Genomic DNA, 27,983 nt, shown 5'->3' with positions numbered 1-27,983 from the left:
GTCCGGCAAAAACTGCTCCAGAATAACCACCCGATGACCGGGGGTTATCCCTACTACGCACGCCCTCATTATTGGGAACGTCTTCCACCTTGACATACATTTCCAATAATTTTATTTCAATAAATTCCCTATATTCATCCGGAATCCGGAAAAAATCTCTAAGAGTTTCATCATCCTCGATGTTAAACTCAGAATAATAAGCAAAGCCCTGCGGAGTCACTGAATACGGAAATCTACCGGTTACTTTAAGGTTAACCGAACGCCTCCTCTCACTCATTTTTTTACGTAACAACGATACCAATGTATCGTACTCCATAGTAAGCGGCAATTTAACATGACACTGTGGAGGTGAGCTATACCTCACAGAGTTATTCTCCAGCACAACCTCACCCCCCCCCCCTCCCAATATAATGAAACCCTTATTTTTGGCTCTTCAGACATTGTACAAAAATGATTGATAAGAAGAAGAGAGAAGTATGAACGGAAGTTTGAGTTTGTATTGAATGAATTTTCATAAATCTGAAACGCCTTTAAATAAGGCAAGGTGCAGAATTTTTTTTAAGTATTTCGCAGTACAATACTACGTTTTATATGTATGAATTATTGTTATGTCAGTTAATTATTGGTGGGGGCCAAATTAATAAAAAAAAATACCTAATTCGCAGTATAGTACTGCGAATTAGCAAAAAAAAAAAATTTTATGATACGCAGTAGAATACTGCAAATCAATAATTTTTTAACTAATTCGCAGTAGAGTACTGCGCATTAATTAAAAAAAAAATTTATTAATTCCCAGTACTCTACTGCGAATTAGCTTAACGGCTAAATTTCCGTTAAGTCAATTCGCAGTATAGTACTGCGAAGTACCTATTTGTGTAACTTTTTTTTTAGCATTAAAAATGTGCTTTTTGTCCAAAAAAGCGTCAAAAAAGTTTCGGACTCCTTGTTTTTGGGTAAATTCAAAAAGTACCACTGATTACTGCAAAAGGAGCTCGAAGATAATCGCATCTTATGGGGCCAAAAGCTACTCCTTTTGAGGAATATTTACATTTTGGTATCTATATTTGCCACAGAAGTGAATGGAAACACAGCTGCCCAAGTATGGGCGGGTTGGGTGAGGGGGGAGGGAGAGAGAGACTGAAAAAGAATCAGACTGAAGATATAATAGAGCCCTTGAACAATGTGAATCATTAATTTCTAATTTAGAATGGCAGATGCCACTGTATGACCTCTATAACACATTAAATTAGCGAATCTTACCCTTAAAAGACAAAACAGTCATCTAGCCACGATAACATTAAGAAAACAGAAATTGAAAATTTGGAGATGTAGATCCAGCCACAAAGCTGTATCACTACCAAATCCATTGCTAGATTGTGAAATATTGTCACACGGGTATTCAGCTTCTAGTAGAATCATTGTCTTGGCTTTGGAATTGCTCTAGTATTAGGTTACAATTGTTGATTCCACGCGCATCAATAAGGCCATGGTTCCACAGTTTGATCATGAATAATCTCCAGCACCTGCCATAAAACATTGAATTATACATAAAAGCTACAGTAGAGATGAGGAAAAACAGAGTACATGCTACTGTAGATGATGAGCAATTATCACATATTGAGATAGACCTAAATCAGCAATTTTAAGGGAAACCCAGTGCCCCTAAACTGTCTAGACGTTTGTTGATGGCACTATTACAACTTCATCAGATCTGAGAAAACATGTATTTATGTGACAAAACCAACAATAAATTTGTTTCCATGAGTAAAGAAAAATGAGCCACCCAAAAAAATGTAAATAAGATAAACAAGCTCAGAAATTCCCAATAAGCATCGTGATCATGAAATAGACCAACATTCTAATTTAGAGTGTTCAACAAAATACAGAGCAGTTTCTTTCTGGGAAACATACAGGATCTCAGGTGAACCAAAGAAAGGCACGATACAGGTGTATGGATTGGATAGCATCGGATAGAAATAACAGTGAAATGTCAACACAGGTAACTAAGAAGATTAATTACCACAGCAAGGCTGGTGCTCGGGCGAACTCCTCACCATGCAGCTTTGAAAAAGCCTCACATGCCCAAGGAATGTGACCATCTGCCAACACCCTGCCACAGTAACAAGAAAGATGTTATACAAATATAAAAATATAAAAAATAAAGAGGAAAGGTCGCACTTCAAAATAAACTGAGACTCAAAATTAACAAATTTCTGAAACTAAAGGGGAATGAGACAAGAAACAAACTCATCGTAAACCAACTTGAATTAGAAGCTTCTCTATAGTACTTAAGCTCCTCTTCTCACCCCCAGACCCACACAATCCTCTTGTTCTACCATCAATTCTCCCTCTGTTGCTCTTTACAGCCAGCAGGAAGGGAATTCAGCAACAGAACTTTTCCAACAGGCATCCCTTTATCACCAACAAGTATGTAATTCAGCACGAGAAAACCACACTTGTTGTCCTTTGTTGCTTTATACAACTTTCGTTTTTGCTTAATATATTATTATTCTGATAATCTTACCAGTCTACTTGTGCATGAAGCGGGAAGAAAGACAGACCCAACTTCAAAACACATTTACTTCAGTGAGAAGTTCGTGTGACTTAATAAGAACAGAGAAAACAGGTTAGCTGCTTCTCCAAAACCCTTAAATGACGCAGCATTTTCCAGAAGTTCTCAAAAAATGTCTATTTGAGAGCATCAGATCAAGGACGGCCTTCTCTTTTTCAAGGAACTCTTCTTTTGTCTTTCTCTTTTCCTATTTCCCAGGCAGTAGATGAGGTACAAGGTGATGTCACTCTCGTACCGAAACTAGCAAGTTGGGTGGCAACGAATGGCATTTACTCACTAATATAACACTGTTTTTGGATAAACGAAGATGAAAGGTAGTGGAAGGAAGAGGTGGACTGGTCTTCTACTTCCCTAAAAACAGTTGCCATGCCCTTCTCTTTTGCACAATGGTAAAGAAGTAAATGAGACTTACCTTCTTTTCACTCCACCTATTTCGGGGAAGGTTGGAGAAGCTAATTGCAGATTGTTGCACTTTTAATACATTCCTAAGTTATCCACCATCTACTATTACTTCACAGGCCCTCCCTCTTCACCCAAACAAAAATAAGAGCGTGCGATACACACGTCTCCATACCCCAGCACTCCGGATAATAATAGGAAAAACGATACAAGCAAATCAAACCAGATACTAAATAAGACAGTACCTTTGCTTTCTAACAAATGAGTTCCATAGATGCATCATTTGCTTCTCATCTTTGGTAACATCCACGAAATCATCAAGCATCTGTAATATGTCTGAAGTTAGTTGAATGATTTCTTCAAATAACTTATAGAATCAAAATCTTGCCTCTTGAATTAACAAAATTTTGCAGCAGTTCCCAAGGGAAATCAGTTGGAGGGAACAGTTTGGGTAACCTTCCGTAGTTCTCAAACGCATTATATTAGCAGCTTAAGGAGTTCCATGATTCTGCCTAACATTCAAGTTGAGACAATACAGTTCCTTCAAATGACAAGCTAATATTGGGCAAAAAACGTTTATCATCCAGTTAGAACCAGACATCAAACCACATCTTTCCCTAGTTGGTTTCAGTGGTCGATATTCATCCAAACCATTCAAAATACCATTTTCATTCATTTGAGGCAAAACCAAAGGCGATTTGCCTAGTCTGAATCAGATTTAAGGAAAATGGTGGATCATGAATAAATACATTCTGCAAAATGCCCAGACCTTGATTTTAGTTTTAAGCAATTAGAAGATATATCCTTTAGATCAATGAAATTTACAACTTATCAAAAGTTTACGTCATTAAATGAGATTTTGATTCAATTACTCAGCTGTTAAGAAAATTACAACAGCAGCAGCAGCAACCCATATGGACGCTACTGCTTGCTGATAATTTTCAAAACTCTAGTATATATGGGACAATATAACTCACTGATGCAATATATAGAAATATAGTAAATATGTCCCTCCAGGATCATGAATAGATAACATTCTGCAAAATGCTCAGACCTTTCTCCTCTACCCTTATCCCCTTCCCAAGTGTCCTTCCTCATGTCCTGGCCCCTCAATGACAACGACCCGCCTCAAGCCCACCACCTCCCACCAAAAAAAACTGCATTGATACTGATGATGGTCTGCCTGCCTCCATTCACCCTCGATGATGACGATCTTCCTCCACTGTCACACAGTGGCAATCTCCACTTCTAAATATCTGATTAAATTTTCTGTAATTCGGTTATTCAGCTTTTCTGGAACTTCTCATCAGCAATCCTTTTTTCTGAATGTCTTATGATTTATAATCGTGCTTTTCTAGCCCTCTTTCTTTTTCTTTGGACGCGCTTTGTAGTATTTTCACCATTTTTACTATGATCTCTTTTTGCAAATTGTTCATTTTCTACATTTTTCCTTTATTTATCAGAGTTTTATACAAATGTTATTGCTCTCTCTCTCTCTTCTTTTTGCTAGATTTTTATTTCTTCTCCTGCTATACGTGTTTTATTGTAAGTTCTTTTAGTTGGACGCTTGAATTGTTAGTGTGTAGGATTTGTGATGATCAAAGTAGGATGCCCATGGAATTATTAGAAGAAATAGATGCAGCACTTTGCAATTAAAATATCGACTTGTGGCACAGGGTATTCATAGAGCTAATTGTGATCTGCTTGTGACGAAAATGTGGACTGCATAACTGCAGGAGAAGTGCAATCCGGTCATTGGCCTGGTATAAAAAAATGGAAAGTAGTCCAGCTAATAATACCGTCACCGTAACCAAATTACGGTTAGTAAGTGCTGTTTGGCGCACCAAACGACCCTTTATAAATTAATCCCTTTACTTTCAAGCCCAAAATTTGGAAGACCCAATTTGAGAATGAAGAGAGTAATTTTGAATGGCATAATAAGTTCAGTTAATACCCCTTATCAAAAAATAAGTTAAGTTAATACAATATACTTAAGATAATTGTTACAACGAACGAAAGTGGGAAAGTTTAATAAGAGGATATAACAAGTTGTTAAGAGAGCAAGTTGTTGCCATTTATTTGAAGGGTCAAGACAATTAGGACAAAACTATCCCAAAAAGTCAGCCAATTAATTTGGATGCAGAGTAAAACAAAGAAGCAAACTATATAATTATGCTGCATACCCTTCGATCTTCAAGATCTGCAACATCATCATCAACTTCATCCTCACTGTCTCGATCTGATAAAACCTGCTCCAGTGCCATGGGCTTCACCCCAATAAAAAATTTCATTAGCAAACATATGGTTTAAAGGACTCCTCATTGCTTCCCAGATTTCTAAAGACATATATTGGCCATCAGTTCTTGGAAAGATTTTAAGATTCATTACAAGTAGCCAAACCTTTCAAAATTTATTCAATTTTGTGTCACATTCAGCTAGATAATTCACCTCCAGACCCCAAGAACTGGGGCTATTTCAAATGGAAATCACAACACACAACAGCGGAAGCCAATATTGAACTGTCATTATTTTAGATCTTAAATTTGTTCAAGTGAAATTATATATATATCCAACGAATGATACCCAAACAAGTGAATTTTGCCGCATATCTGATTCAACGAAAAACATGAAAAGTAAACAGGGATAACCCTCAGGGGTTAGCCCGGTGGCAATAGACTTGAGCCTTGGGGTTTGCTCCCTTTCAAGGTCTCAAGTTCGAAACTCACTGGGTGCAAATAATTTCTGAGGGCCATCGGACTGGGTAAAACCTGAATTAACCGTGGTGCACTTGCGGGAAACTCCTTGTCTAGGGCCTGTGTACCCCCGGGATTAGTCGGGGCTCTTAGAGACTCGGACACCCGGTGCAAATCAAAAAAAAAATGAAAAGTAAACCGGGATAGGTTTTTTATAACTTAACAATGTAGGAAGCTTCCAACAATAAACCCAACATGTCAATATATGACTACAAACTCTAGCAGTACTTAGGCAGTGACAAAGCCTTCAGTGGTGGGGCTTTTTGATAAAATTGAAACCTAGAGACCGAAGTCTTGATCATTGAATAATTTAGGTTGCTGAATTTTATCTCTCTCCATTGATTGATATGCAGCTAATCTAAAAAGTAAACTACTTGTTAATGTCTACTATGCTTTTTATTTATTTGAGATTTCTTTTTTTATTTATAATAGGTTAACTTCTGAAAATTCTTAAAATCAGTCGATATAATTGTCAAAGAAATATTATGAACTAAATATCTGAACTACTTGGTTTTAAACATTATATTTATTTGAGATATGTGACATAATGATTTGCTATTCTTCAAATACAGTAACAACTAACAAGCCAGGTTGCCTTAGATTAAATTTAGTAAAGTATTTACATTGATACCATTAAGATTTTTCTGATCCCATAATCAAAGATTTTAAATATCGAATTACTTAGCACAGTGAGTTCCAAGTACTGATTTAATATTTCATAAGCGTTCACACTAAATACATTAGAAGACAAAATTAGTAGTTCTCCACAGGAATAAGGAGTCAGCTGGTAGCTTCGGATCTTTTGTCACCCATGTAAATCCTTCAGTTCCCTCCAAAACACGATAAAGAGAACTCAAAACTACAATGTTCCCCATAGATTTCAAATATTGCTCCGATTCGTCAAATATATAATCCACAAAACATATCTTCTGATATTATTTAATTTATATAAAATTTAAAAAAATAGCTTCCGATACTACTTGAAATATTTAAATGCAGTTCTCAAAATATTTCAGGATCACCAAGGCTTCCTGAAATTATGTATCCCCTAAGTTCAACTCTTGTCATTTTTTTTCAAATGCTTCACCTCCCAACGTGACAAAAACAATGTAAAAAGCTAGAGTCAATTTTGGATGAAGTAACCTTCTTATAAAGAGAAAAGTATAGATTAGAAGATTTAGCTTGTATAAAACGTTATTGGTTTGATACCAATAATGGTAATCGTTTCAGTATCTTAAAGATACATATATATCCCCGATTGAAATTTATTGATAGTACAACATATCTTTCTCGGTGGGTGTGGCTCCCGTGGATGACAAGATTCGGGAAGCGCGGATTAGATGGTTCAGACACAAGCGGAGGAGAAGCCTAGATGCAACGGTTAGGAGATGTGAGCAGTTGACTTTGGCAGGTACTAGAAGAGGCAGAGGGCGGCCTAAGAAGTATTGGGGCGAGGTGATCAGGCAGGACATGGCGCGGCTTCTGATTTCCGAGGACATGGCTCTTGATAGGAACATATGGAGGTCGAGCATTAGGGTGGTGGGCTAGGGGGTAGTCGAGAGTTCTTCCCTCTTTGTACCGGGTAGTCTGATAGAGTTTTGTTAGGTTTGTTAGCGGTCTATGTTGTGTTCACATTGTTGTTTTGCATAGTTTTTGTTAATGTCCTTTCACTTATTCGTCGTCGTTATTTTCTTTCTGGCATCTTTTGTTGTTACATGCCTTTTTTTTTGTTTCTTTTCTGATATTATTGTCTCTCCTGTTGAGCCGAGAGTCTCCCGGAAACAGCTTCTCTACCCTTTTCGGGGTAGGGGTAAGGTCTGCGTACACTCTAATCTCCCCAGACCCCACTAGTGGGATTTTACTGGTATGTTGTTGTTGTTGTGTACAACATACCCTGTCTCGTATAGAGTATCACAAATCCATTTGACCAACTTGGAAACTTACAGGAACTATGTTTTCCTTTTTTGTCCTTCCAAATTCACCATGTGTAATACAAGTTGTACTTCAACTAATTAAGCTACAGAAATTTTTTCTTCAATTAGGATACAATTAACTAAACAAGCTGCAGAATGTCTGGCTTCCTAGTTACAACTATATGCATGAATCATTCTGTAAAGAAGTGATAGGTCAATACGTTTTTAATGCAAAGAACATAATAGTACTCAAGGAATAGGTTCCTTTTTTCAGTTAAGTAAATGTGATAAATAAAGAAGCACTCAAGGAGCATGCAACCCGTAAACAAAATATGTATGCAATTTCTCAAGGAAAAATACATGATGGCTACACATTCTCCACTTTTTGATTCATTTTTTTGACAGATATTAATGTAGTATGCTACTTCATTTTTCAAATATCACAGATGACACACATGATCAAATAGTTCTAACATTAGAAACAAATAATCATTCAAAACTTGACTGCAGTGAATCAGAAAATTATCCCATGTTTCCTTCCGGATAAATGAACACCATCCCGTGTTGTCATATCCAGCGCGCTCACAAGTTGGTTAACGACTTTAAGATGCCAATTGATCCTCTCATATACCAAGTATAAATTGGTCATCATCTATATTTTTTAAGAAGGCCATAATATATAGTTGCGAAGAGGTAATCCATCATTGACTGATAGGATACTCTGCTTCAGCCTTGGGTCAATTACACAACCTATCAAGCAAGTTGACTTGACCAAAAGCAGACATATTGGCACACTGACTGTGAATTTTTATGTGCAACGTCCACTCTGTAAGACTCTAAGACAACTGTATACATTGAGTATATACAAAATAAGCCTGATTGTTAAGCATTTCACATTCTAGTCCATCATCAGTAGGAATAGCAGTTGCTTTATGCAGAAGCAAAAAGAAATTCTAAGATCCCAGAGCACAAGGTAAGAAATTGATTACCTGGGCTCTATGAGAATGAAAGAATTGCCTTTTTTGCAGGAGTGCACGACTGTAAAAGAAAAAACAACATTGTATTAAAAGCCAGACAATCTTATCTACGAACTATAAAGGTAAACCATAATACAGAAAATTTGTGTAGTCAATTTTCTCCCAACTAGTATCACATCAAAGACATTAAGCAAAATCAAGAAACACAGAAATCCAGATAATACAGAAAAGCATCACTGGACAGTCTCAATACAATTAATTTTTAGCATTCTTAACCAAGACAAAAACCAGTCCTAACTCTGTTGCATATAAGCTAAAATACAATTTAACAGCAGACAGAGAAAGAGAGGGAAAGGGTTCGACGCATCCATCAAAAGGGAAGTAAACCGCAGTCAACGAGAAACTCAAAACACAAGTGTACCATCAAACTACAGAATGGATAGTTGAGAACCAGTCCGTCTTGCCAATACTAAAATCGTGATCATGGTCTAGGTTTCTGATAAAGTTAAGATTGAGGCTATTAAAAGACAGAACAGAAAACCACCATTACTAGGCACTAGACCTAAGGCAAAGACCACATTTGAAGATGGTGGCACCCTTGAATTTTTTGAAACACTAGAGGGCTAGTATATCCTTCATAGATACACCTTCACAACTGCCGTAGGTCCAAGTTGGATACAGCGACCCTACCGGTCACTAAACTAGAGGCCAAGAGAGAATTTGAAGGTATGGGGCACCATCGAATTATTGAGAAAAAACTAAAGGGAGGAAGTATGTCTTTCACAATAATTTCCAAAAATTCTCAAAATTATAGACATCAAAACCTCAAATTTACAAAACATGGGCATGTTACACCCCACCTCCCAAAAACAAGCACCATAACTGCAGTAGGCTCAATGGGGTACAGTCATAAAAGGGAAATAATAGCTCCAAATTAGACAGCCAATAATCCACAGTAAAGTTCAAGCGATTAATGCCAACTGCAGCAAACAAAGTCTGCTAATTGATGATTTATTGGACCCGGTACTGAAGATCTGCAGTGAAATCTTTTCCACCCAAAATAATTTGGTTAAAAAAAATGCTACTCAACACTGTGCCGTCGAACATACTTTCTGGGATCAGAGCGCTCAACTGATAACTTTCTTGACTTGGCAAACTGAAGCAGTGCTGGGGGTGCAAGAGTGCTTCCTGGTACTGATTGCACAGAGTCAGGATCTGGATACAAGTGACCAGTTGCAGAAGAAACGCCTGCACCATTGGGACTTGATGGATCACACTCTACAGCCTCAGCAACACCTGATATATATTCAACAAAAGTGTCCACAAATGAGCAGAATGGCAGCAGTTATTTCATGAAATTCTTCTCCAATAATCATGCAAAGTGCTAGAGGAATAAGCCACATCTTACAACTTGCTACAAGTTGTATGAAAAGAAAAGAACACTACCCCCCTTACCTCCCTCCTCTCAAATAACACAAATAACAGAAAGTCAATACTGCTGGAACAATAGTTAAACAGAAGTTAATGGCATTCAACAGTTGGGCTGGCAGAAAGACACCAATATTTCAGATTATACCGTTAGATTATGCCACTTAGTAACTTGGTAAATTTTCTCCTCTTCCATCAAGCAATTATGTAATTAACTTTGCAAACCAAGAATCTGAGTTAGCAAATGAGTGGACATTAGGACTAAAATTGACTTGGCAGATATTCAAACCTATGCATTTTGGATTGTGAATTGTGGTTTGAGTCCAGAGTTACTTAGGAAAATTTCAAGGGGAAATTGAACAGAACTCAAGTTGTAACAGCCCATGGACCGCTCGCGTTGAACTCAAAAGGGGTTTGCTGTGAAATTTGTCTTAGGCAAACCCCACATCGCCTCATAAAAATGGGAGGGGAAGTTAGGGGCCACGTGAGGATGAGTTCAAGATTCAACTGTAGAGACGCCTTTTGGGTTAAAGCCCAAAGGGGACAAAACCGTGAGGCCCAAAAGCTTTTGCGATGGCCCAGATGGATTGGGCCAAAGTGGACAATACTTTGTCAGCAGGCCTGGGCCGTTACACATACCATGCATCTGGGACACGCTCGAGCAGTTGGGCCATGCGTCTCATGATACGCCCCACCTATGCCGCAAGATGATTGGCATTCACCTTGCACTGGGGCACGCAACAGTTCCACCGGTTAAACATTGGAACAAATAACTCACATATACATAAATGCAAAAGCTAAAAACCCTCTTCTATATAAGCGCGTTTAGCTACATAAAAGATCATCGCTCCCTCGGCAAGTACCATAAGAGAGAAGGAGGCGGTTGATGTAGCTTAAACCTATCCACTACTCCCTTGTAACCCTCCCACCCTAATAACAAGGAGAGAGACTGGGTGCATATGGTCAAACATTCAATGGTTGATTTTTTTCCATTTTGCTTTCACCTTCCTACTTTCTTCCCATTTACCGGATACTTTTGTTTTCTTTCAACTACTGTTACGCTGATCAGAATTTAATTTTTAATATTATAAATGCACACAAGCATGTGTGCACTTGGTTGAAATTTATATAATCATTATTCCACCATGATACATTGATAACTGAGAAATACACGAGGTATGGGTGGCTAATATGCCGAGTCAAGTCAACTAGGCACACCACTGGCACACAAAAGAACCGGACCGACCCGGCCCCACATATAGGAAAGGGGGTTAGAGTGCTCTGGTGCAGGTTAGGGGGCTAGAGTGGGCTGGTATACTTTGGCTCAGAACCAGGACCAGCCCACATATAGTAAAATTGGTCACCGCCGCACACTAACTCACCAATTTTGTTTCCTTGGTCAAAAACCTGTTCGTTGGAAACGGAGAACTTTCAACGTTGGCCATTGCTTAAGGCCTAAACGGCTAAATCAGCACCTCAACCCCCAAAACATCCCCACCCCTCCCAAAAAATTATATTATTAACCCCCTACTAAGAAAGTTACACTTTGGCCCTATTGTTAAACAAGATAATAAACCAAACTCTTCTTAACATTTTGAAACGGTAGAAGGATAACTTAAAACAATTTCCTGTTCTTTCGAAAATGGCTCGAGATGTGCTTTTAGTTTCAACCATGGCGTCAGAAAGTGCTTTTAGCCAAACAAGGATGTAGTTTGGAGACAACAAACACTCATTGGTTAGGCCAGCATTGAAAACACTAGTCTGTTTAAGAGATTGGGTTAGAGCGAAAAAATCCAAAAAAATCAAGCATAGAGGAAAAGCAACCGGAGTAGGGGTGCTTATCGGGCGGTTCGATTGGATATATGTGCTAAACGGTTCGGCTTAGCGGTTATCGATTTTCAAATGTACTAAACCGCTAACCTAACGCATAAGATATTGGTTGGTTCAGTTTTGATTTAGCAGTTATCGGTAATGTACACAAGATATATATTCCATCGACCAAAAATTCAAAAATGAGAAACAATTGGAATGTCATTTTGGATTGAATGATATTCCAAATCGCATTCAAGGCTTAAATTAATAAGCTTTAGATTCTGATTTAGAGTATCCAAGATTTAAAAAAACAAATTGAAGAAGAAAAACTAAGAACCTGGCCCTGCTTGGCTAATGGCATTGATAGTGAATCTTCCCTTCCCTTGTTTTAGAATTACAAAAAGTAAGATGTACTCAAGGCAAATCGAGCTCAATGGAACAAAAGAAGAGGGGATTTTTCTTAACTTGTCAACTTGGTTAATCGTGGACAAAGAAACATATCTGATATTGGAAGCTGGAATGGAAATTGGAGAACATCGGTGGACAGTCGGCTGGAGTCGGAGGCTGGAGGCTTGGAGAAGTGGAGCTGAGCGAAGGGCTTTAGGGTTTTTAAAGATACTTTATATACATGGGGTAGAAATATAAATCTAATAATTCTTAATGGGCTGACAGCTAAACCAATAAGGAAAACAAGCAAACCGCTACTATAAACCGTTAACTAGAAAATTCGAAACCGTTTCCCAACCGTTCAGCCGATAATCCGATACCAATAAATCGATTTATGGTTCGGTTTTGGACAGCCCTAGACCAGAAGATGAAGCACATGAAGACGTCATGACGATGTCATCTGACCAAAGTGGCGAGAAGTGACAATCAAGATAGTCCGATACCAACTAATCCTACTCGAATTGATATTGAGGAGATGACTAATTCTTTTAGAAACTTTTGATATTCTTTGTTCATCTATTGTATTTTGAAGTTCCTCTTTATTTCTTTTACTTCAATAGAAACTCTTGAGTCTTGTTGTAATTTGCAAGTTTAATGATCAAAAATGAAAACACAAATTTGCAATTTGTATACTTAAAAAATCTAAGGCTAATTTAGCTTCTGAGGTTTTTTTTTTCAAATTTGTATCCAAATACAAAATAATACTTTAACTTCAGTTTAGTAGTTTCTCATTTTTTACTTCATCATATTTTAAAGTTTAAATTGGAAACTCTTGTAGTAGAATGTAAGTTAGTAAGTAATTTGCAAGTTCAGTTTAAACAATAAAGTTAGTTTGCAATTTGTAAGTTTAAACTTAATAAAATTAAAACTTTGAGCCTTTGAGGAAATGTATCCAAATACCAAAATTCCAAATCCAGTTCTTCAATTCACTCTTTACCTTTTGTATTTAAATTAAAAGGTTGTAAAAAAAATTCCCAACACACATTTCCAACACATTAACCCGGCCCAGTTAACCCAGACCCCCAGCCCACATCCTTAAGAGGTCGTGAATGGAGTGTGCTCAACTTTTGGCCCAAAGAGCTAGCCCACAATCCGGCACACAAAGGGAAGACCAACGCGACTCGGCACACTAGCTCAATGTGCCTTCGCTTAATGTGTTGGGTTGGGCCTGGCCTAGCCCACATGCCAACCATGCCCTGAGGGGGCCAGTAGCACACAAATTCCACCAAGGTAATTTGCAAAGTCTTCAATGAGTGACGAGTGTATAAAGGGAACATCTGCTACCATTTTGCATAGGCAAGACAATTTTAATTTTTTTATGGCAAAGTATGCAAGGAAAAATCATCTAGGAAGTTCCTTATCTACAAGAAGTCAAGAACCAAACAAATTTGCACTTTCAGACAACAACTATGCACCTTTCAACCACAACAACAACAAACCCAGTATAACCCCACATAGTGAGGCCTGGGGAGGGTAGTATATACGCAGCCTTACCCCTACCTTGTTGAGATAGAGAGGCAGTTTCCAATAGATCAACTATGCACCTTTAACGTACAAAAAAGATGTCGGTGATACTTTGACAAGTAATATTCATTTACATGTATCCATTAAGAAACCATGATCTACCACACTTACAAAGGAACACAGAACTAACAACAAATTGAATAATCCAACGAATACAATGGGTCATCATTACCATTAATCTTGTCATTGAGCCCATTTGTTGATGTAGGGAAATCTGAATCTAAAACAAGTGGGTGCACATACTTTGAATTTTGAAATAAATCCTGCCGTTTCCTCCGTCTTAGTGGCTTTGAACTGAGAACAAATTACAGGTAAACCAGTAGAATCTCATAACATACTTCTGAAATAACATCAAATAGCTAATAAACAAACTGAAGGAGCATGATAGTTACATACCAAAAGAAGAATGTTTGTTGCTTAGGATCAACGCCATTAGCAACAATCTGAACAGCAGTCCAGAAAGAAAATTAATTCACACAGTAGAAAAAGCATGACTATGAGATTAGTCAAGCAAGTTCAAGTATCTGAAATGAATTAAATAATAGAGAACTGACTTCTCAAACATTTGCCTAACAAAGTTATAGAGACCGTTAGAATCTAACAAGGTATCATACAAATAAAATACATGACCTTATGAAGGAAATTCACCATTAAACTCTATCGCTTTCTTTTTCATCAAGAACCCAGTAAAGCTTCCTAGAAGATCAATTGCAGACACAATTACAGAAATCAAAATACCTAAAATAAGAGATTAGCATCCATCTCCTACAGTCATATCGAGAAAACTACTTTGCATTGTAGCAGATTTACACTCAGAGCAGATATTACAGACCATATAAGATTCACCTCCGAGTTAAAAGAAAAAGAGCTGACCTCAGATCTCCACATGTCACTTCTCACAGATACATTTACAGCTTGATATTCTTCATTTACCTACAAATGATATGAGGTTAAATTTGACAGCTCTGACAAAACACACAATTAAAATTTAATTTGAAGCTTGCTGAAGTTTACCAACCCAAAATTCAAAGTTGAACAAATCGTGAGATGAGCATAAGTGATATCTCAAACCCTAAAACCAGAAAAGCAAAGATACAAAAATATTAAACTATTTATTTAGTCAATCTAAACCAAATTTCTCGCCCAAACCATTTCAGGGTGGATACAGTATAGCTTAGTTTAGTTAAAGAAACAAAAGAAGATTATCCCAGTCTTTACCTTAAAGCTGGCACATTTTACCAAGCAGAGAGGACAGGTGAAGCCCTCAGTCACTGCAATTTAGAGAAAATAGCAACTAAGTAGCTTGAATGTGTATGGAAGGAATTTGATCAAGGCAAAGAAAACCGCTCATATAGAAGAAAGTAATGCAAATTTCATCAATTTCACCATTCTAAAATCCATAACTGCACGCAGACCAAGGGCTGAATATATCTTGATAAATGTAGGATGCTGACAATTCAAACAGATCGGTTTGACATAGGAAAGACTAAAGTCTGACTAGTAAGTTGGAGACCTTTAGTTGCTTGCTCCTACAATTAATTTCAAAATGACATATGCTGTCCACTATTTTGCTTTATTATGCCCCGATTTCTAACGTTGTGACTAAGAGATTGTACTCAAAATTTGACGTTAGCCTGCATTTACATGACCCAACAACATGAAGAATTCATGTCAGTAAAGGAAGGGAGGGTACATCAAAGTAGTGAGACAACAAAATACCAGTGAGTTCAGGATGCAGTTTAGGCAAGAACATTTCATTTTGAAGAGAACAACAAAATGCAGCTGATCTTTTAACTGGAAAAGAAGCCTGCTTTAATCATTTGAAATCCATCAAAATAACAGAAACCCTTTATAAAACAAAACTAACCAACAGAGTCTGAGCTGAGTTCAAAAGCACAAGAAAATAGAAACTAACCACCGAGAGCACACCAATGATATCAGTGGCAATATCACGATAAATGAAATGAAACCAGTTAAATATGAAGTCAAACAATCCATAGCTTCACCATAAAATGAAGAATTATTACCTTCTGTTCTCTGCAACTTGTTGTTATAGTACCTATAGTTGAAGACAACATTTCCTGTCCTCAACCTAAAAAGCGCGATAAATAAAAGGATTAGCTACATGTCTACCTCACAATGCACATGTAAATTATTGGATCTCTTTAATTTAATAGAGAGCTAAGTCCCCACTTCCAAAATTCTCTATAAACAAAAGGAAAGAAAAGAAAAGAACTGTTTTTTTTTTCTTTTATAGGTAAGGATATGTTGTTTTCTAAGGAGAAAATGAAAATTTGAAAGGGGACAAGCAGACAAAAATGAGCAATCTTTCAAAACCACAGAGAGCATGGTTCGATATTTAGCATTTTTATGATATTGAGTTTCGTCACTGCATTCACATTGGGAAACAAGATGGATCCCCAGGCTTTATCGGTTGAATATGTTGAATCAATTACAAATGAGTGAAGTTAGCAAAGATGGGTAAGAATGACAAGATCTATCAAACATGCACAAAACTTGCTGGGAATATAAGGGGAAAAGTTAATCCTGCTCTAACAAGGTAGATATACACCAGTACAATTTTGGGGATCTATCAGTAACTTTTGCTAGAGCAGTATGGCCCTGAATGCTGAAATGAGCTAAAGAGCCAAATTTACCTAGTGGCACAGGCTTAAATAAGCAATAAACTGAATGCAAATAGGTGCAGGGAGGAAGAGTTAACACAATGCTGGACAATGTTGGAAATATCGGTGTCAACAACAGTAGTACTGATAATTTCTTGTACAGCTAGGTAAAAAGAGCATTGCATAAAGAGAAATACAATAAAGGCAATACACATGACAAAATAGAAACACAGTGCAGAAAAGAGACCAGAAATTGGTAACTTCACCGTATTATTCGAGGCAATGAAGTCGTAGGAATGTCATCATAGGAGAAAGAATCATAAGCTGATTTTTCTCCTGCACCAACTTCTTCTGCAGCAATTTTGACTTGCAGCTGCTGTATTGTTGCCTTTCATAATCCAAACATTATTCAAGAAAATCAATTATAAGCAAAGAGATGAAAAATCTTTTACTACAATTTTCAAGAACATAAGCACTGAGTACAAAAATGACCTACCAGAGCCGCAGAACTACGGGGATACTGAAAGGAAATATGTCTGTCTTTGTCCAAACAGCTTGTCTGCAGATGAAGACACAATAGCCATCAGAGAAGATGGTTCCTCTTGTTATTCTTTTTTTCTTTCCTTTCAATCAGAAATACTTCAGCAATGCCCTTTCAGCATCATTTGCCCAGAAGAACTAGCCTCTGCATAATATCTTGCAATGCCCACTATGAACGGATTCAACATCATGAAACACTAAGTGAAAACAGTCTACGTAGAAGACGCAACCTCTCTACCAGATATGTGAAGAACCAATGACTTGGTTATCAAGCCCTATACTTATGATTAAAATAATAGAGGATCAAAAATTGCCCGTTCTCACTTCCAGAATTACTGAAGATAATACAAAGGAGCAAAAATATCTGCCTTAACTAACAAAAGCCAACTCCAAATTGAGTAATGCCTCAGAGAAGGCATATTGATTCAGAGCTCCCGATGTAGTCAAGTGAGCAAATAATGGAGATAGATCATATCCAGATTCAACATTTGTATGGAAGATTTGTCGTGTTTTTAATCTGAGAAGCTGGCTTTAAATCTATTTCAATATTGGTAAAGAAAAAGGAGGCATATTGAAATGAGTTAGGGCACTTGCAACACCCTCACCAGTGGCTAGACCTCAATTTACTGAGGTGATGTTCTAATGGTATTTGGTTGAAGAAAATTTCCAAAAACACAAGTTTTGTTAAACAAACAATGCAAATTTTGAATGAGAGAAAAAAATTAGTTATCAACTTGATCACTCTTCCAGATTGTCAAAGAGATGTTGGTTCACGATTAGTCCACTAAGCAATATTACACTAGCACTACATACTTCTATTTAGAAACTTCTGTAAGTGTACCTTCATAAAACAAGGGCTCAAGTCAACAGTTGACAACATCTCAGCTCTCTCCCCTAAACACAAATTGGGAGACTTTTCCCACAATAGATGAAGTAATTCCATTGGCATTCTTCCCAACAAGCAGTGCCCTTCAAGATTCACTATCACAATTTTGAATATAAGTTTAGAATGAGAAAGAAGATGGACCATGAGAAACCTGAAGAAAAGATAACATGCAAAAGACAATAAAAATTGCAGAAACCTTAATACAACAGAGTTTGACATAGCAACAACCATTATGTGGTTTTTCTTTTCATGCACTAATGGAGCTAAACAATGAGTGCATGTTCCAAGAGCTGAGAAAAGTCTGTGGAATTTGTTGAGATCCATTTGTTGACAACATTCCACATATAACATTCGACCTTAGTATTATATATTATAAACATCAAACCACAAACATGAATTCATAGTCATGTTTAGGTTAATGGGTTTTTTTTAAGCTGGCATGTGCTGCCATAAGATTGAGATATACAAAGTTTCCAGTGTTCCTTTTAAATTTGACTGGTTTCACACACTTGTTGCTGTTTAACTTTAGGAATAATATCATCAAATCATGTTTCAAGGTCCTAAATGTGCTAGAACCACCAGCATTGAATTAAAAGGCGTCCAAATCTTGTCAGGTCCATAGAGACAGAAAGAGAAGAAGAGAAAATTAAATAGACAGTGTTAGTGGATGTGAAGGAGAATCACTTTATAATATAAGAGCATAAAGGGACAAGTAGAAGGATACTCTGAAATTCTCTTTCCTCAATCAGTTAAATATGAAGATTTAGAAGGAAATGCTTTCTAAGAAAGACAAGAATAGGAAAGAAATACTATAGACCTAGGTTACCATACTGCAAATACTATGTCATTTCATTATAGCCTTCTTTTTTTTTACTTCAGGCTTGTGAAATAGGTCACAAGCTTGTGAAATAATCTTCATTACATGTTTCTTTTACTGAAGAAACATGTTTCTAGATGTGGCACATTATAGACCATTAGACTTTCAAATTGTGTACGTTTAACTTATTCTAAAGCATCAAAATGAATACCAAAAGAGATAACAAAATGAAAATTTGCTGAGTTTGACAAATGCTAGCAATCATAAAGCTTATTTGACATCGGTAACTGCACAAAATAAGGACCTTTCCAACTTCCATGCTACTTACATGGAAATGAAGATGTATCCAAATGATCTCTAGCAAGTTCAGCTGCAAAGGAAGAACCATTTACAGTTGGCCCTCATAACGAATCTCAACAAATAAAGTTTCAGAAAACACTTTATACCTACCAAAGCTGACAAACAGGAGGACAAGAGAGCCAGCCCTTATTTCAGCTGAAAGTTTATCCATCTCGGGAAGAAAGAATTTTGCTTGAGCTCGATTTATTCCATCAACTCCTGTGAAAGAAGTTGATATGCATGCCCGCCTAAATTGATAGACAGCAGAATGCTGTAACCAATGGCATTAGCGAGGTACCCAACAGCAAACAAGATTACAACTCACTGGATGTATTTGCACAAAATAAGAACTTACTGCCTCAGCACCTGCGGTATTTGATACTGGCCTTGCCAAAATGACACACAGAGGAAAAACACTCTGGACCTGTGATTCATCGTTCACAGTTGCTGGCACAGATATTGCCATTTGAATCCTAAAAAATTTAGCCACAGTAGTAAACCAAAGCTATCTAATTGCAAGTATATATACATTGATGAAATCAATGTCACTAAAAGTCATCGCTTGGTTGGTTAACGCGATGAAGTGATGTGGAGCAAGAGGTTATCGTTTCATGGCGAAGCCGTGTGTTTTGGTGAAGCGTGGGCTACAAAAAATTACACATAAAGTGATCCCAACAAGAAGCGGCTGATTGTTTGAATTTCACCTTTAAGGACTTAAATTTTTTTGGATAAGTAAGGTATTTTATTAATAGAGGTATTTGAATTTCACCTTCAAGGAGTTGGCTTTATTTTGGGGATAAGTAAGGGTATATTTTATTTTTATAGTTAAAAGAAGTCAAGGTATTGTATATTGGTTGCTCAAACTAGTTATTTTAATTGAAATTTGCTTATTATAGTATAAAATTAATATACATTTTGCATTTTTTAATTTAATGAAAATTGTGCGTTTCACTTAAAAAAGTGTGCACTTCCATTCGCTTTTCGCCTCAAACCTTGTGGACCTCGTCACTTTTTGCTTTAAAACAATGGATGATATTATAGGGTGATATGATCAATAACACGTATAATATTTGATCACCAACTACAGACTGAACTAAATTGTGTTTCATCAGCTATTTCAAACAGTAGTCAGTAAATTTTGCCTTCTACTTAGACAAACTTGGCAACAGTAAATAGGTATGTCTTCTAATATTACTTTGCACCTATAAGGTGTAAGTACCCATGAACAAATGTTTGAAAGAAAAATGTTTACCAAAGAGTCAAAGTGTAGTGCTATGAAGTATGAACACTGAATCAGATTGTGAAGACCTATATTATCACTTGGGACTTGTTTGATTTAGACCACTGAATCATTTCCTGATCATCTATACAAATTCTTTAAATTTAATACAATAATAATGACTTAGCAGCAACTATAATTGTGAAATAATTCAAACAAACCCAATAGAATAGAGTAAAGGAAGCATGTCTCCCCACATATTTAGAGCTTCACTTCCGAATTAGCATAGACTATATTACGGGACAATCAGAAGTACCTCAGAGCCTAGAGCATCTGAGCATATGAGACATAACCTTGCATATGGGGAAATTTGGGAGTGAAAGCAATCACAATCAAAATATACCTCTTTTTGTGCTTTGCTTGAATTTTGTAATGTAAACATCTTTGAAGGAAGGAAGGCTGCATGATATTCTACATTCTGTTAGAAACATCTTGCACGAAATGCCAATGATGAATGTATAATTAACACTTCATAAAAGTGCAAGACCAATTACATTAAAACTCGTAACAGTTGGCAGCCAGAAAAATGGGAGGGAGTCAGGACCAAAAACATCCCCTCAAAATCGTGGTTGAGAGAAAGATAATAATCTTGAGTATGCTTTTATCAAAAATGCTTGAACTCACAGAAGATGCGTATATATAAGACATCAAGCTGAGAAGAATGATAATAGTCTTGAGTATTACCGGAAACACTTCAACTTAAACAAGATGTGCTTATTTAAAATGAATGTTTGATGCATGTAAGCAAAAACGATAAAACCAACAATCTTTCCAAGATCATTAATATCAACAAGGAAACTAATGCCAAAAATGTTAGCCTTGAGGAATAGGTAAAAAGTGGTCTTTAAGTATATTACATTTCTAACGGCACGACGTTGGAGAATGTTGTAGAGTTCAACAGGTTTGCAATAAGTTGAAAGGCTTTCTTCAGCAGCAATCCTCTCCTCTGCTGACAAATGTGTAGCAAAATCTTGCCTGCACATTGAGTCCGTAACTGTAGAATAACTGCAGTAGCAAGTGTAATGCCTGTTCCACAAATTATAATATAACAATCAATATCCTTGTTTCAGTAAGTGCATTGCAGTATTTTAAAATGTAATTATTGACAAACATAATTATAAGACCTCAAATGCAGGCACAGGGAATATCTTACGTGGTTTCACGAGCCACTAAAGGTATGCCTGGCATCCTTGTCACACAGTATTCAAATGTATATTCATAGTTCTTTCAACTTCACTAAATTCAGAAATTAAAAACATGTGAGAAAAGAATCATAAAGCACATGACATAATGGGCAAAAGGAAAGGAAAGATAATGGTAATATCTGATTCAGATTTCTCCTTCAGATTGTACATGAGTCTTATTTTACTTCCCTCTTTTCTTCGAATGGGGGGCGAGGAAGGGAAAGAGAGGATATCCAGAACAATTGTTCTCATTTCATTTGAAAAAACATAACCATGAAGTCTCACTATACCAATTTATGGAAACAAATAGCCACAATTCAAATGCAACCTAATAACCATATTAAGAAAAGGATACAATGAAGAATATGGGATTACATGTTAGGAACCTTGAAGCAAAGAACCAATAGGAACCTACTGGAACTTAACATGTGAATGGAGCTTAACATGGCAACTGGTGTGCAGTTACTTCATCAAGCGAAAGGGACTATACTTGTGGCTATAGCAAGATAAAACTTTGTTCTTTGGTTTTATAAAGAAAGGGGGAACCACAGCAATACACCATTGGAACTCATGTGCAAATGCTTTAAGCGAAATACAGGAGTCGTCAAAAAGTAGTATTCCTGAAGGAAGAATAAGTTGCTCATAATGGTCAACTGCAATGAATTAGCAAATAAATGTGATACTTCAACAGTATTAATTACTCAAAAAGATCAGGAATCATTCTCTCCCTAAAAATCAAGACTGATTCACAAGAGAGAGAGGGAGGGAGAGAGATTGATCCGCAACATTTTTGTCCTTATGTAGAATATGAATGAGTCTCCCATATAGTGACTTGTCAAAAAGAGGGTGTCTCTCATATAGTGATCCAAGACCAAAAGGGAGGAAAAGAAAATTATGGAGATCACGAAGATGTTCCCGCAATGTTGATTCATGGGTTAATGAAACTATCTTTTTTCGTCGAGGTCACAGTTCAAACAAAATTTTAATTTTTTGCATCTGATAACCAGTCAACTCTTCTAAACTTCCAAATTTTTGTTTCCCTCTCCCTCCCACCCCAAATATTCTTCCTAAACTAATGCAGATGTGCCCTTCACTCTCTCCCCTGCTTAGTTCCCACTACCTTTCTTGAAAGACAAGTCTGCCAGCGATGTCCCACCCCCACCTGACACCAGACCAAATTTCTCACAAGTGAGCAATTCCATTTCCTTGAAGCAGAGCAAACTACTTCTGCGCAAACTTAACCCAATGGAATTATCAATCTAGCGTAAATCAATCAATAGCTCATCACATAAATCATTCCAGCACAAATAATTGCTGAATTTGTTGAAAAACTTAGATCAAACTGAACTATAACTTCGCCTAGTTCAGGTCAGCCTCCAAAACATGCATGGAGGCAAGACACCTTTTTCTCTGTAACATCTAATACTTTTCTAGATTCCCTGCTTCTCAATTAGTTCCTGATTTAAAGATGAGTGTCTGAATTCATATAACGAAGCTGGTTTTGACCCTTCACTCACATGAACTACATAGAGATACTTTATCACTAGAGACTATTTCTTCAAATTTTGCAGATCAATTGAAAGCTATAATCAATTTGCTGTTGAACAGTTGCTAAAGTGCTTATCGGGTTCGATAAAGAAACATTAATTATCAATAAAAAAGTTATCTTTTTTTCACATACAACCTAGGACTGTGTTTAACTTTTTTCTTCATTATATTGGTGGTGTTCGAGCCCGCTAGCGCGCACCTCCAATTCTTGCTACCCCTACAAGCACACCCACCCAGTAACTTAGCTCGCCAAAGCTTAGCATATGCAAAGAATTCACCAACCAATGATAATTCTTAGGAAAATAATGATATATATATATATATATATAAAAATTGATTGCAATGTCTAGAACAATTAGATAAAGGAATTAGGGATTAGAGACAAAGAAGAGAAAATGTGGAGAGGAGAGAATGAAACTTACTGTTCGATTTCGCCGGAGAAAACGAGTTCGCAGCTGGTGGTGGACGGTGGCTCCGTTCAATCGAACCGCCGAGAAGAAGGAACGGTGGCGTCGTTTGAAATTGGCGGACCAAAAATCGGTCGGATATTTTTGGATCCGTATTCGGTTTTGATTTGTTTGACCACTCAACCAGAGGCGTTCTTGGGCATGGGTCAAACTTTTAACATGGAGCAAAGAACAATGTGTAAGTTATGACTAATTTGACCACCCCGAAAATAAAGCGGCACATTTTATAATTGTTGTATTATTTAATACTAGTAATCAAAAGTGTTAATTGACTACATTGTTCACTATCTGTGCTTAAATTCTGAAAATCGATAGATTGGTAAGAATTTTTAATAAATTGTATAGATCAAATATTTGACAAAGAAAGAATAATTATCGCTTTAAAAAATTTAAGACATTAAGCTTATGCTTAGTGTAATTATCAATTTATATAAGCTAATTGTCACTAATACACTTCTACGTAATGTAATTATCAATTTACGATCGAATCGAACCTAACATTACTTAAGGATACTACTAATGCACTTATACTTAGTGTAATGTCAATCTATAAGCTAATTATAACTAATACACTTACTAATTACTATAAGCGACAGAAAAAAGTTTGTCGGTACTGCTGCATCGGTAAACAACTGTTTTTTAGTAGTGTGTATAGTATATAAGCTAGATTTGATATCTATACATACATACATATATATATATATATATATATATATATATATATATATAGTGATTTCTGAAAATTTCTCATTAATTATTCTACCTACTAATAATCACTATATGTATATCTTATATAGCTTATATACTATACACTTGGTGTGTATATCTTATATAGCTTATATACTATACACTCGGTGTGTGTGTATAGATATATGTATATATACTAAGTGTATAGTATATAAGCTATATTCGATATTGAATATCGAATATTAAAATTTAGGATCTTAAATCAATTAAATATTATGTACAAACACACACACACACACATATATATATTCTTTACTTAAAAGCTATTTATAATTTACACACACACACATAAATATTATTAAATTTATATTTTAATTATTTTAAAATCGTTTTTCCGTCCGAACTCGGTCGGAAATATTAATTATAACTTATTTCGGTTGGTTAATTAAATATATATAATTTTTGTCTTGGGCGGGAAATAATTATTTCAAACTTTCCGACCGAATTCGGTCGGAAATTTGGAAAAATTTTAATAAATAATTATTTGTTACATTATATGCAAGTATGACCAAATATTTGACCAATTTCCGACCGAATTTGGTCGGAAATTTGGAAAAGTTTTAATAAATAACTATTTTTGTACACTATATACAGGTATGACCAAATATTTGACCAAGTTCCGACCGAAATCGGTCTAATTTTTGATTTTTTTGCTGTCGGAAAAAATTTTGTTAACTTTTGCGACCAAATACTTCATTTCCGACCGATTTCGATCAATTTTTTTTGCGATCGATTTCGGTCGGAAATTTTTGGACGAAAAAAGCCATTTTTCTAGTAGTGTATATAGCGCACCCTTGTACTGAAGTTAGCACGGCATTATCCTCAAAGGATGGTCTTGGCAAAATATTTCTAGTTTTTACGGTTTTAACAAAATATTTCCCTTTTTTACTTGAACATCATAGTTCTTCAACCTTTAAAGCTTGAAATTCTTGTTTGAGAGTAGAAAATAAAAGTTAATCATCGATTACTGCTAAAACCATTTGAATATTGATAATTTGTGCTTAAACTTTTAGTTCAAATACAGATTTTGGTGATTTACTGTAAAAATATCAAAACACAGATAAATAGAGAAAATATAGCATCAACTCCCCAGACCCGCCAGTACAAAAATTCCTGAAGAGCAAAAGTATGACAATCCGATAGACTTCAATGAACAACTTAACAGATAGGCGGAGTAATTGTTGGGTTTTCAGGCATTAATATGGCTTTAAAAAGGGTGAATGGGAAATAGAGGGAAATGAAATTTTAAGTGAAAATTTAAGTTTTCCTCCTTGACAAAGGGACATTGTCCCATATTGGAAGAGAAAAAGGTTTTTGATGAGTATATAAGCAATTGCTCTTCTTCTAGCTCTTAAAGAGTTGAGAAGAAGGCAAGCCTCGCGCCGTCGTCGTCGTCGCTCGACTTCGGCTTCGGCTTCAAGATTCATATACTCAATTGATTATTATTGAATATGACCTAAAATCAACACCCACAAGATGGCTAACTCGAACATATAGACGACTAAACTAAGAATCACCGAGAGAAGACTAGCATCACTGATTCACAACTAACAAACGACTAACTAATACCGCTAACTCAAACAAACGAGTAACCAAATTGACAAGTGATTATGCCAAAAAGCTGAAACTTTAGTTAATTATCACGACGAGCTAACATGAACTAATAGAAACTATACTTGAAGTTTACAAACTTGAATCTATAACTAATTTCAAACCACTCGCAGAAGAAAGACATAAAATTGATGAACGATCTCAAAATCAGTCAACAAAGAAAGACATAAAATTGATGAACAATGGATTAGGATTTTACCTAAACGCTCGGGCTTCAAACCAGTAGTACAACACGACTAGATTGCGAATCAATCTCCACGCCTATCTATCCCTTAATTTTCCTGTCTTCCTTCAATTTAACCTTAAAGGGTAAGTAGCATAATGAAGATTGAAACTTTAACAAGACTCCAGTACTAAAACTGCATACTCAACAGTTTCATAAAAAGAACAGTTCGTTTGCTGGTGGAGAGACAGAAGCCTACAAAGTACTACTCTCATATTTTTATTAATTGGAAAACTATATCAAAATTTAAGGTTTTTTTTGGTTGAAAAAAATTAATGTTAAATAATGCTTGGCTCTGCAACAGACACAAAAATACTCTGCACTACAGGACTTAGTTGTGGTGCAACAGAAACCAACGAAGATGAACAAAGATGTAAAGATTTAATTCAGAAAACTATATAACAGTCCATTACTCATAACGTTAATTAGGGCAAGACATTTGGATACGGTGGTCAGTTGATTAGGGCAGCCCAAATTTAGTAGACCATAAACACAAGAATCTGGAGAAAAATAAACCTATATGCTGTTGTTTCATTCCTAGACATATATGATATTCCTGAACATATATAGGTACAATTGCATACTCGTTTGCACCCATCTAAACTCTAAAATGATACATAGAGAAAGCAATATTCCAATCTAATTCGGTCAAATAGAGAAAGCACTACAAGCAAAATTTCTTCAGTCTAATTCGGTTTACAAGTGCATAATTCTTTTAAGTTTAGGGAGCTAATTTTTACAGAAAAGTGTAGTTTTACAGTTGTGTACCTCTCAATAAGGCAAAGAAGGAAGATGAACCGAATAAGGCCAACACTGCAATGGTCGAAGCATCAGCAGCGACAGATTCGAACTCGGCAAAACAGCTAGGAACTCGACTTCTACTGCTTGTGCAAACCAGAAAAAAAAAAGTAGAGTTTTGAAATCGATTCTTACTTCCTTTAGAAATTCCAGTTCTTTTGTGTTTCAAGCTTTTGGGATTTTTAGATCTTCACTTAACTTATCCCAGCTTTTGTTCCAGCTGAGAGGGAGTGTGTATTTTCTGCTGAGAATAGTGTGTAGGTCTGTGAGGGTGAAGAAGAAGGAGGAGAGGCGGCTCGGTTTCCGGCGGAGATGGGGGGAGGCGTTGCGGCTAGGTTTCCAGAATGGAGAAGATGGAAGAGTCCCAAAAAAATCTTACGGTTTTTTCACCGGGGATCCGGTCCGGTCTTACAGTTTGTAGGGAAAGATTTGTTTTGATTGTTTTATTAAAATTAGTTGTATCGTATTGTTAAATCTATTGTGCGGAACAACTTCAGTGTGTTGGGATTGTTTTTTATTTTTATTTTCAGTTATGCCCTAACTTATTATTCCACAATTCTATTTTACTCTTTACCTTTTTCTCTATTTTAACTCTAAATCTCTAACCTGTGACTTACTTTGTTTTTTTTCGAGAACTTCTGCCACTATGTTAAAGGTATTTTACCATCTTCTGTTTTATTTTTTCTCCTAATTTATTTTTAACTCAATTCTAATTAGTTGTGCTCTTTTTTCTTGCCTTCTTCTGTCTCGCTCCTTTATTCTGATTTCTTAAGGTGTTTTGCCTTCTTCTGTTTTATTTTTTTAAATTATTTTTATGCATATTTTTTAATAGATTTAATATTTAAACAATTCAAGGTATTTTAGTCAACTTATCAGTTACAATACAGAACAGTACAGTCAAACCAAACAGCAAAATATCATTTAACAATAACAAACGATACATTTTATCCAAACATTGTATTTTTAAAACGATACGATACGATACAATACAATACATTATAAAAACGACGGGGAAAATAATCCAAACAGAGTGTTAGAGAATGAAAGGGGGAAATTGTTTTTAGTGAGGGCAATTGAAACGACGTAGTTTCGATG

At 36.2% G+C, this 27,983-nt stretch overlaps 1 protein-coding gene across 5 annotated transcripts; it reads right to left on the bottom strand.

Moving 5' to 3' along the window:
* Positions 1-1,138: 1,138 nt before the first annotated feature.
* On the bottom strand, positions 1,139-27,297 carry LOC109209083 (polycomb group protein EMBRYONIC FLOWER 2-like). Of its 5 annotated transcripts, none has more exons than XM_019372261.1 (24): positions 26,859-27,297; positions 26,067-26,168; positions 23,465-23,660; positions 21,464-21,546; positions 21,168-21,336; positions 20,654-20,709; positions 19,387-19,504; positions 19,143-19,302; positions 19,021-19,062; positions 17,831-17,970; positions 16,946-17,008; positions 16,716-16,837; positions 15,853-15,917; positions 15,044-15,096; positions 14,844-14,897; positions 14,699-14,758; positions 14,222-14,268; positions 13,998-14,119; positions 9,724-9,910; positions 8,627-8,675; positions 5,155-5,238; positions 3,217-3,296; positions 2,021-2,110; positions 1,139-1,523 (listed from the first exon to the last, which is right to left on the bottom strand). In XM_019372261.1, the coding sequence occupies exons 4-24, from the start codon at positions 21,496-21,498 to the stop codon at positions 1,400-1,402; spliced, it is 1,920 nt and encodes a 639-aa protein (XP_019227806.1). In that variant the 5' UTR covers positions 21,499-21,546; positions 23,465-23,660; positions 26,067-26,168; positions 26,859-27,297; the 3' UTR covers positions 1,139-1,399. The 5 variants fall into 5 exon arrangements, with proteins under 5 accessions (XP_019227806.1, XP_019227805.1, XP_019227807.1 ...); XM_019372260.1 differs by having other exon boundaries at positions 26,067-26,156; XM_019372262.1 differs by having other exon boundaries at positions 26,067-26,152.
* Between the last annotated feature and the right edge of the window lie 686 nt (positions 27,298-27,983).

Source organism: Nicotiana attenuata, unplaced genomic scaffold (assembly GCF_001879085.1).
Source record: "Nicotiana attenuata strain UT unplaced genomic scaffold, NIATTr2, whole genome shotgun sequence".
Lineage (NCBI taxonomy): Eukaryota > Viridiplantae > Streptophyta > Magnoliopsida > Solanales > Solanaceae > Nicotiana > Nicotiana attenuata.
Note: the sequence above shows the minus strand (reverse complement) of the source record. Positions and strands in the feature narration are given on the sequence as shown.

Excerpts from the sequence above, each read along its gene's own strand:
- LOC109209083 (XM_019372261.1), bottom strand. The coding sequence starts at position 21,498 with ATGCCAGGCATACCTTTAGTGGCTCGTGAAACCAC. Across the intron at positions 21,337-21,463 it reads TTAGTGGCTCGTGAAACCAC|GCATTACACTTGCTACTGCA; the intron begins GTAAGATATTCC and ends TTTGTGGAACAG. Across the intron at positions 19,063-19,142 it reads CCTCCTGTTTGTCAGCTTTG|CTGAACTTGCTAGAGATCAT; the intron begins GTAGGTATAAAG and ends CTTCCTTTGCAG.